We start from the raw sequence: 9,988 nt of genomic DNA, 5'->3' as shown, positions 1-9,988 counted from the left end.
GAGGCAAACTTTTGTATGCTTCTAAAAATTTTTATGCACATAAAAGCACATGTAGCTTTTAAAATCATCTTTTAAAACACAAACAAGAGCATACTACATATATTGCACTGTTACTAATGACTGCAGAGTATTCCATAATATGGATGATTACAATTTGTTTAACCACTCTTTTACTAATGGACATTAAAAGTTTTCAAGCTTTAATTACTGTAAAATAATGCTGCAGTGAATATCCTTGTACATTGCATGTGTGTTTATATAAGTATATATTTATTTAAAGGACATATATATGTATACACACATACACATATATGATAAATTCCTAGATATGAAATTGCTGAGTCAAAGAGTGTATATGCATTTTAATTTTGATAGATACTGGCAAATATTAACAAATCACCCTCCAAATAGGTAGACGGTAGTGACCCTTTTAATTCTACATGTATGTGTACCTTATCTCAACAAATAGATTGTTATCCTCCTTTCTCTATTTCCTTCACAGTATCTGAAGAAGGCTTTTATATGGGATAACACTCAAGATGCAGAGAGACACTTAGGGGCTCCAGCACCTGGACAGATTGAGGCTGCCTCAATCTGGGTTTGGCTTGGGGATAAAGGGAAGGAATGGAATCATCTCCAAAGGATCACTGGGACTTTCTGATTCCATTTAGCAACCCCCTCCCTTCCTACTCCATATACAGAAACATGCCCCAGTTACTCCAGTACCTTGAATGATGTCATCCTGCCGCTGTAGGATGGGTCGGGGAGGGCGAGCAGACTCTCTATCAGAAAGCCCTTTTTCAGGGGTCCTGGAGCCACCACTCCCTTCACTAAAGGATGGTGGTAGGTTCCCAGCATGGACTTGACGTAGCTGTTCAAAATCACTGAGGGCAGCACTCACATCCCAATTCTTTCCTGTCAGGAGACAAAGCAAAAAGTGAATTGTGCACTCAGAGTACAGGAAAACTGGGGAAAGACATGAAGAGATCCCACTAACCATCCTATCAAAACCAGCAAGCATATATTCATGCACACTCAATTATTCTTCCTTTTCCTTACTGTGCTTTAATTTTCTTCATGTAAAATATCAAATTTCTTTATTTACTTATTTATTATCTATTTCCTAAATAAGTTCCACTAATAAATGAGTTTAGCTCTCTCTGATCTAAAAGAGCTCTGAGAGATCTAGTAACCTAAAACTAAAACTTCCTTTTACAGATAAAGGAAACAAAGCCTAAAGAAGTAAAATGACTTGCCAAAAGTCACAGCTAGTTTGTACCAGGGCCCAGCAGGACTCAAGCCCACATCTCCTAATTCTGAGATCCAAAGAGGTTCTTAGCCTAGATGTGTTCTAGGGCAGAGGTCCCCAACCTTTTTGGCACCAGGAACTGGTTTCATGGAAGATAACTTTTCCATAGATGGTGGGGCGAGGAGAGGATGGTTTTGGGATGATTCAAGCACATTACATTTATTGTGCACTTTATTTCTATTATTATTACATCATAATATATAACGAAATAATTATACAACTCACCATAAAGCAGAATCTAATGTTGCCACTGATCTGACAGGAGGCAGAGCTCAGGCAGTGATGTGAGTGATGGGAAGCCGCTGTAAATACAGGTGAAGCTTCGCTCCCTCACCCGGCTCCCTCACCTGACGCTACTTACTTCCTGCTATGTGGCCCAGTTCCTAACAGGCCACAGACCAGTACTGGGCTGCAGCCTGGGGATCAGGGACCACAGCTCCAGGGTATCCTAAACCATTGAACTTGTATACAAAGTTACGGTTTTGTGCATTTCTCTAGTAAAAGAGTTTACTAGAAAAACTCTAGTAAACTGTCAACAGCTTATCAAAGGGAATTATTTAATATATTTCCCCTCCAATTTAAGAATCACTACTCTACTGAAGAAATAACCCTAAATAATAGATTTGTCATAATGGATTTTTCTGTTGCTTTCTCCAGTTAAATTATTCAATAAATATGTATTGCATAGTTTTTCACACTTTCTGTTCTATTCCATATGCCACTACCTTAATTCAATTCCTGTCACCTACTGTCCCACCTCCAGTCCACTCTAAAGAATCCCATGAGATTAATCTTTCTAAAGCACAGTTGTAATCATTTCAGTTCCATAATTAAAATCTTTTTTTTTTTTTTTTTTGAGACAAGGTCTTGCTCTGTCACCTGGGCTAGAGTGCAGTGGTGTCATCATAGATCACTGCAACCTCAAACTCCTGGGTTCAAGCAATACCTCTTGCCTCAGCATTCCAAGTAGTTAGGACTACAGGCATGTGCTACCATGCTGAGCTAATTTTTCTATCTCTTGTAGAGACAGGATCTCACTCTTGCTCAAGCTGGTCTCAAACTCCTGGCCTCAAGCAATCCTCCTGCCTCGGCCTCCCAAAGTGCTAGGATTACAGGTGTGAGCCACTACATCCGACCCATAATCAAAATATTTAATGGTTTTTCACTGCCTATGGAATAAAACTTAGGCTCCTTTGCCTGGTATTCGAGGCTTTCTATGACCTGGCCTACTTTTCTGGCATTTTCTCCGCCTGAGCTCCGCCTCTTGTCAGATCTGTGGCGACATTAGACTCTGCATTATGGTGAGTTGTATAATTATTTCATTATACATTATAATGTAATAATAATAGAAATAAAGTACACAATAAATGTGCTTTAATTTCCTTGTCTGTGAAAATGCAGGGGATAATAACAGTGCCTACCTCATAGGGTTGTCATGAAGATAAAAAGAGTTAAAAACACTTGGTTTTACTTATGATTTTACTTCTAAATCATTACATTTACCATTTGCAATGACTCCCTTTGCTCATTCTGCTCCAGTCACATTGGCCTTGCTGTTCCTAGAACATGCTAAGTCTGCTTCTACTCTAGGGCCTTTCCATTAACAATCCCCACAGCCTAGAAGAGTCTTTCCCCAATATATCTACACAGACAATTTCTCATCAGCTTTAGGTATTTGCTCAAATGTGACATTCTTAATAAGGCCTACCTTGATGACCTAATTAAAAATCACAACCCGCTTCATCATTTCCCTTACCATTTTCCATAGCACTTAACACCTTACAATACGCTTTATAATGTACTTTAGTTAACATGTTTATTGCTTATTGACTATCTCTCTTCCTAGAACATGAGGGCATGGATTTTTGTTTGTTTTGTTTTGGTCAAGCATCTAGAATAGTAGCTGGCACATAGTAGGCACTCAATAAATATCTGTTGAATGAATGGAGGACTTTTGTCCTCAATCAATGAATGAATAATATCTGCCTTCAGCACTTGCTATACAAATCTCCTTAAAGTCAGGTATTCCTAACAATCAATATGTCCCAGACTGAATGTCCATCATCCTCCTTCCCAAAACTTGCTCCTTCTCCTCCTCCTCTGTCTCTAAATCAGTAATGGCATCACAATCCCCTGAGGCCCAGAAACTTCAGTCATCTTCAGCTCCTCACCATTCCTCAGATCCTACTCTTTCTCTTTCAAGCCACCCAGTTGATCCTCAGGGTTGTCTGTACTCGGAAATATCTCTCAAATCCATTCCTTCTTGTCCATTTTTAGTGCCACTGTCCCAATTCAGGTCCTCATAATCTTTACCTAGTCTTTGGTCTCTCAGGAAGGAGCTAGCTGGTCTCCCTGCTCCTAATCTCTCCCTTTCACATTTCGTCTTCACACTACAACCAGAGTTAACTTTTAAAGGAAAAAGGCAAAGGACAGAGAGAAAGTGAGGATCAGGTCCTTTGATTCCCCTTCTAAATTATATCTTAAATCCATCTGCTTCTCTCTATTGCTACCACAGTAGTCCAAGTCACCATCATCTCTCACCTGAACTATGGCGATATTCTTAATTGGTTTTATACACTTTTTCTCTGGCCACCTTTCATCCATTCCATACCCTACAACCAGTACATTGTTAAAAACTCAAATCCAATCGTGTAAGTCCCCTGATTAAAATCCTTCACCAGCCTCCCAGTGAACTTAGAATAAAATGTAAACTCCTTACCAAGGCCCACAAAGGCCCCCCCATATTCTGCTTCCTTGTATCTAAGCAGCTTCCTACCACTCTTGAACTATTCTTACTGTCTTGCTCATTATTAGTTTCTCCAATGTGCCAAGCTCTCTCTCACCTTACAGCCCTTACACAAGCTATTTCTTCTGTATAAACACTGTCTTCTACATCCCTTTGTCTTGCTACTCCTACTCATCCTTTAGGGCTCAGTTCAAACACCACTTCCTTCAAAAGGCCTTCCTTTCTAGATCTAAATCAGGTTTCTCTCTTCCCTCTCATGGCACTCTCAACTTTTCTTTCATAGCGTGAGTGCACGCATATGCCTATAGGTGTGAGCACACAAGCAATAATCTATAACATAATTGTTAAGAGCCACCAGTCTGAAACCAAACTGCCTAGGTTCAAATCCTACTTAACTTCATTAAGTCTCAGTTTTTAGAAGTATAACACTGGGATAATAAAACCTATATTGCAGAGTAGTTGTGAGAATAAAGTATCTCAAGCACCTTGCACATATTGAACGCTTACAGGTTACAAGAGGAATGGGGAAAGGTTAAGGATTATTTTATAGAAGAGGTTGCATTTGAACTGAATCTTGAAGGATGAGGAGAATAATGGAGGAAAGAATGCTATAGACTTAGAAAACAACCTAGCATGATCAAGGAGAGGTGACAAGTCAGGCCTGGCTGGAGCACAGGAAGTGTGGGGAAAAGTAGTAAGAGATGAAACTAAGCAAGTTAAGGGCAAACTCGTCCTGAATTAGTAAACTGGAATTTAAACCCTGATCTTCTGTTTCCAAACTCATGCTCTTCTCACAGGTAGCTAAGCAAATGTCAAATTGTCACACCCTGCTAAGGGCTGACAATCTAAAAAACTGCCTGTGTATGCTAAGAACTTGCCCCTTCCCCATAGGCCCACCTGTGCCATCATATATTTTCACATCTTTACCTGTTATGACTCTAAACAAAGAACCCTATGGAAATTATTCTAACCCTTCAGGACCTTAAAATATAGAACATTCAAACTTATATGTACATACAGATATAAGTAAACAAAAGCAGCAAAATGAAAACATGAAATTAATTCACTCAACATACAATTACTCATATAAGTCAGGGAAGAAACAAAAAACCATGGATGATCCCAAATATGAAAATCCAAAAGGCATTCACATATAAAGAGGAAGTTGTACAGATCTAGAATTATGCTTTTAGTAGACTAACGCACCTTTTCATTTGCATTACACCTGAACACACACTGATAGTGGAAAAAGCTACCTCAGGAAGTTCGAGGTGAAAAGAGGATTTTGAATTTTAAAATTTTGGTGGGTCATACATAAAGCAGATCATTAGAAGTAACTTAAATGTAGGGCCTGCCATATGTAATCTTCCTCATAACCTTAAATGCTTCAAATCATCCTGATTATAAATATCACATTTTACTTTCTCTTTTCTCATTTTTCTCCATGACTTCTTACCTTCCAAGAGATCTCGGGCCAGCCCTGGCTCTGCTCCTGTGGAACGGACAAAATCCGACAGGACAGCATCCATGTCCAGGGTCATGTGATCATCAAGTACTTTCAGGCAGCTGGATGCAGGTACGACACAGATCAAAATTCAGGCCTCCACCTGAAGAAATAAACACATAAGGCTTAAATTACACTGGAACAGAATGATCACAGCCCAATTTCAGCAGCTTCCTAACCAACTGGGGAAACTAATTATCCTAGCTCACTCATTCCAGGTTTTAAAATACAGCAGTCGAAAATTTATTATAAAGAGTAACATTTAATTCCCTAGTTCCTTATTAACATTTTTTTTTTTTTTTTGAGACAGAAGTCTTGCTCTGTTGCCCTGGCTAGGGTGCCATGGCATCAGCTAGCTCACAGCAACCTCAGAGAGGGCTACTAATACATTAAGAACTTTTGGTCTAAGATACCTCAAATTCAAAATGTCAAGTTATAAAGTAAATTAGTTCTTTACATTCAATACTTAAGAATTAAATTCCTTCAGAATTCATAGAAAGGCTTTTCCCTCCCTAATACAGGGAAGAATTTCTTTTCCAAGCCCATTTTAGTCATGGTCTTAGGTCACAGGAGATTGTAGCAGCTCAAATAATTTATACACCTGAATAATCCAAAACCAAGTACAGAGCTACAAAATAAATTTCAACCCACTCTCTAAAAAAAAAGTTGAAGTAACAGTAAAGACATTTTTATAACTTTCTGAAAGAATGTGAGAAATATACAGTAAGTATAAAAAAGAACAATCAGCAAAAAGGTGGTCAGCAGAAAGAAGAGTTGATTAAGCCACAGGCATGTTCAATTTTCCAGCCAGACAGGCATTTCTGAGTGAGAGAAGTGAATGAAAACCATCAGTGATAGGGCATCATGGATCTCACATGTCAACACAGTAGATAAGATAGGTCATTCTCTTCAAAAAACATCTTTAAAAGATAATTTTAGCCAAGCACAGTGGCTCATGCCTGTAATCACAGCATTTTGGGAGGCTGAGTTGGGAGGATTGCTTGAGGCCAGGAGTTCAAGACCAGCCTGGGCAATATAGCGAGACTCCCACTTCTACAAAAAAGATTTAAGTGTGGTGGCGCATGCCTGTAGTCCTAGCTACTTGGGAGGCTGAGGCAGGAGGATCACTTGAGCCCAGGAGTTCGAGGTTACAATAAGCTATGATCAGGCCACTGCACTCCAGCCTTGGCAACAGAGTGAGACCCTGTCTCTAAAAGTTATAATAATAATAATAACTCAGAAGTCTGACATGATCTAAAACGATTTGTTCTTTAGCAAAAATTCAAAGCACTAGACCAAACTTCCTGGCAGCATGTTCTTAAATTTGATGTCTACAGGTACATGTCATGGACTCCACACTAACCCCACCTAACAGGTGAGGACAGCAGTTTTTGGTATATCGACACAAACATCTGGCTTGAACTTCTCAAATTCCACATGGGGATAGCAAAGACAATTACTAACACTAGTCTTTGGCTCTGACTCAGGACACAGAAAGGGAAAAAAAAGTAAAAACCAAAACAACCCCGCCCCCCACAGGCACACAATGGCTTTCAACCTTCAACCTTTCCAGCAAAACATAGGAGGCACTCAAATATTTGTTAACTGAATGATGTAAAGACGGATTTTAACTGGCATCAAAATTCTCCAATCTTCCAACTGGAAGGACCTTTAGCAATTATTTAATCTGTTGCCTGCCTCCATGCAAGAATCCGCCTATTACATCTCTGACAGATAAATCATTTAGTCTCTACTTGAATACAATGTCTCATAGAGACCTCATTATTTTGTCATAATGTCTATTTTATTGTTGGACAGCTCTAATTGTTAGAAAATGCTTTCCTAAACTAAAGCAAAAGCTATCACCAGACCCCTCTCCCTATAACTTTGATATAATGGTCCTTATTTTGTTCCCTAGAACAATAAAATCTCCTCCCATGCATGAAGTTTTCATGGAAAATTATTAGGTAATACATTTCTTTACATAAACATTTGTTGCAGATGAATATCACAATGTTACCATAACCAGCCAGTGGCCTTTATTTTATAAAATCCTTTCTTATTATCAGTACTTGCTTATACCTGTATTCATTTGTAAATGTTTGTGCTGACCCTATAAACTGAACATGCTAAATAGATGAAATATTATATCATATATCTTGTGCAAAATTCACTTCTGCTGCTATCTTTGCCTCTCACCCCTAATTCCACTTCCATACCCTTCTGAAGTGATGATAGCAAACAAGAATAAAAACTAACAAGTTAATATTAGTTAAGCACGTTCAAAAACACTATCTGATTCACTAATGACAAAACTCCTGCAGTAGGTCTCATTATTCCTAATTTATAGAGGAACAAAAAAGGCTTGAAAGTCAGGTGGGTAGCCCAAAGTCTCAACCCAGATAGTCTGAACCCATGCTCTTTCTATTGTATCTGCTGCTTCCTAAGGGACTAGGGCATTATTGATTCCTGGAACTGTCCTGATTCTTACCCATTTAATTCTTTCACCATAAGAAAGCACTGTGCCTATTCTCATATTTATTAAAGACTTAAATACCTGCCTTATATTTTCCTCACTTAAAATCCTACCATCTTCTGAGCAATTTCAACATCCACCTGCACAATTCACCTAACATTTCTGCCTTAGAGTTTCACAATCTCTTCAAATACAAAGACCTCCATTTCTACTACAACAGCTCAGACCTGGACCCTACCATTTCCTGAAACCATTCTACCTCTAAATCTTAAACTCCAACATCTTATTCTGGGCATAACCTCATCACCCCTCAGCTTTTTCTCTCTACTTCTAAATCTGCTTTCTCACCTCACTAAGATATCCAATCCCTTAACCACTTTATTCATTAATGCAACAAAAATTCATAGAGTGCCTATATATGTTAGGCATTATGCCCATGATTAAAAACACAACAGTGAACTAGACAAAAACCCTATCTTCACAAAACTTCCAGTATGGAAAAAAGCCCACAAAATTTCACAAATAATTATAATAAAGAAATGTTGAGGAAAGGAGTGTTATCTCCTATAGGAAGTCAGGAAAAGCTTCCCCAAGGAAATGATGATTCATATAAGAATTGAAGAGTAAGTAGCAATTGGAGAGACAAATTTGGAAAGGGAGAATGCTCCAAGCAAAGGAAACATATATCAAAGTTCTGTGGCAGGAAGTAACTTAGAGGTAAGAATGATACAAAATGAGGACGAAGAAAGGGCCTAGTGGATCCTGTTAAAAAGATTTGAAATTTTATCCTAAAAGTAATGAGAAGCCACTGAAGGGTTATAAGCATGGATAGGACATGATGAGATATGAATTGTTAAAAGATCACCCTGGTTACAGTAAGAATAGCTTGAAGGGAACACAAGCGAATTTAGGGAAAGAATTGGTTAGAAAATTATTGCAAAAGAGATGGTGGAGAGCTAGACTAGGATAATAGCAATGAAGACAGAAAAATGGATTACACTTTGTCCCCTTTTGCCTAACTGAAAGTGAAACCAATGATTGATCACTTAATTTACTTTCCTGTAAAAATCTAGTTATTTTATCCTTCTATTTCATCTGTCCAACTTGGACTATTTCATCTGTCCCACATTCAACTTCTCTGCTACTAAATGGGGCTATTGAGCAAGATAAGATTACACAACCTTATAGAGAAATATGACAACTAATAATTGGTATTCAGCCTCCTTCCTTTTATTGAAATACTGCTGTCTTTTGCTAGACTTTGGTACCTCAACCAATTTTCTCAGCTACTATCCCATACCTCTACCATTCTTCTTGAGCCTCCTGTTCAATCCCTATCACCTCCCCTTACTCCTGGCAAATTACTTTGCCCTCCTACTTCACAGAAAAATATAAATAAATTACAAAACAAAGCAAGAGAAGTTCCTTGAGGTTTCTTCCCCTGCCTCTACCTGGTGGTTGCTATTCTCCTCCTCCCTGCAAAATTCCTTGTCTTCAACCTACTAAAATGAGCCGCTACAGAAAGAGAATGACACTGACTTATATAATAGATAAGATAATCACAGTCATCCTTACTGCTGATCTCTTTGTAGCATTTGATACTTATTGACCACTCTTCCTGTCTCTCTGGCCCTGTGTCTTGGGCACCTTTGTGGACTCCTCTTCCTGTGCCTGCATCAAAAGCTATTGCACCCACAATTCTAACCTTAGGCCTTCTATATTCTCATTTTTTATCATCCCCATTAGAAACTTCGTTCATGGCCCTAAGCACCCAAATGCTCCTAACTCCAAATGTATATACAGCCCCAAATTCTTTCCATCTCACCTGGGAATCCTACAGGCACTTCAAACTCAACACATAAAAACATGAGTTCGCTGGGAGCAGTGGCTTGCACCTGTAAGCCTTGCACTTTGGGAGCCTGAGGCAAGAGGATTGCTTGAGGTCAGGAGTTC

At 38.7% G+C, this 9,988-nt stretch overlaps 1 protein-coding gene across 1 annotated transcript in view; it reads right to left on the bottom strand.

The window, feature by feature from the left end:
* OTUD7B (OTU deubiquitinase 7B) overlaps positions 1-5,650 on the bottom strand; it is a 21,682-nt gene extending 16,032 nt beyond the window's left edge. Inside the window, 3 exon segments of the mRNA XM_012658932.1 lie at positions 50-83; positions 604-915; positions 5,512-5,650. Of these exon segments, the coding sequence (XP_012514386.1) occupies positions 50-83; positions 604-915; positions 5,512-5,596 (431 nt within the window). The 5' untranslated portion in view covers positions 5,597-5,650.
* Between the last annotated feature and the right edge of the window lie 4,338 nt (positions 5,651-9,988).

Source organism: Propithecus coquereli, unplaced genomic scaffold, assembly GCF_000956105.1.
Source record: "Propithecus coquereli isolate 6110/MARCELLA unplaced genomic scaffold, Pcoq_1.0 Scaffold59, whole genome shotgun sequence".
NCBI lineage: Eukaryota > Metazoa > Chordata > Mammalia > Primates > Indriidae > Propithecus > Propithecus coquereli.
Note: the sequence above shows the minus strand (reverse complement) of the source record. Positions and strands in the feature narration are given on the sequence as shown.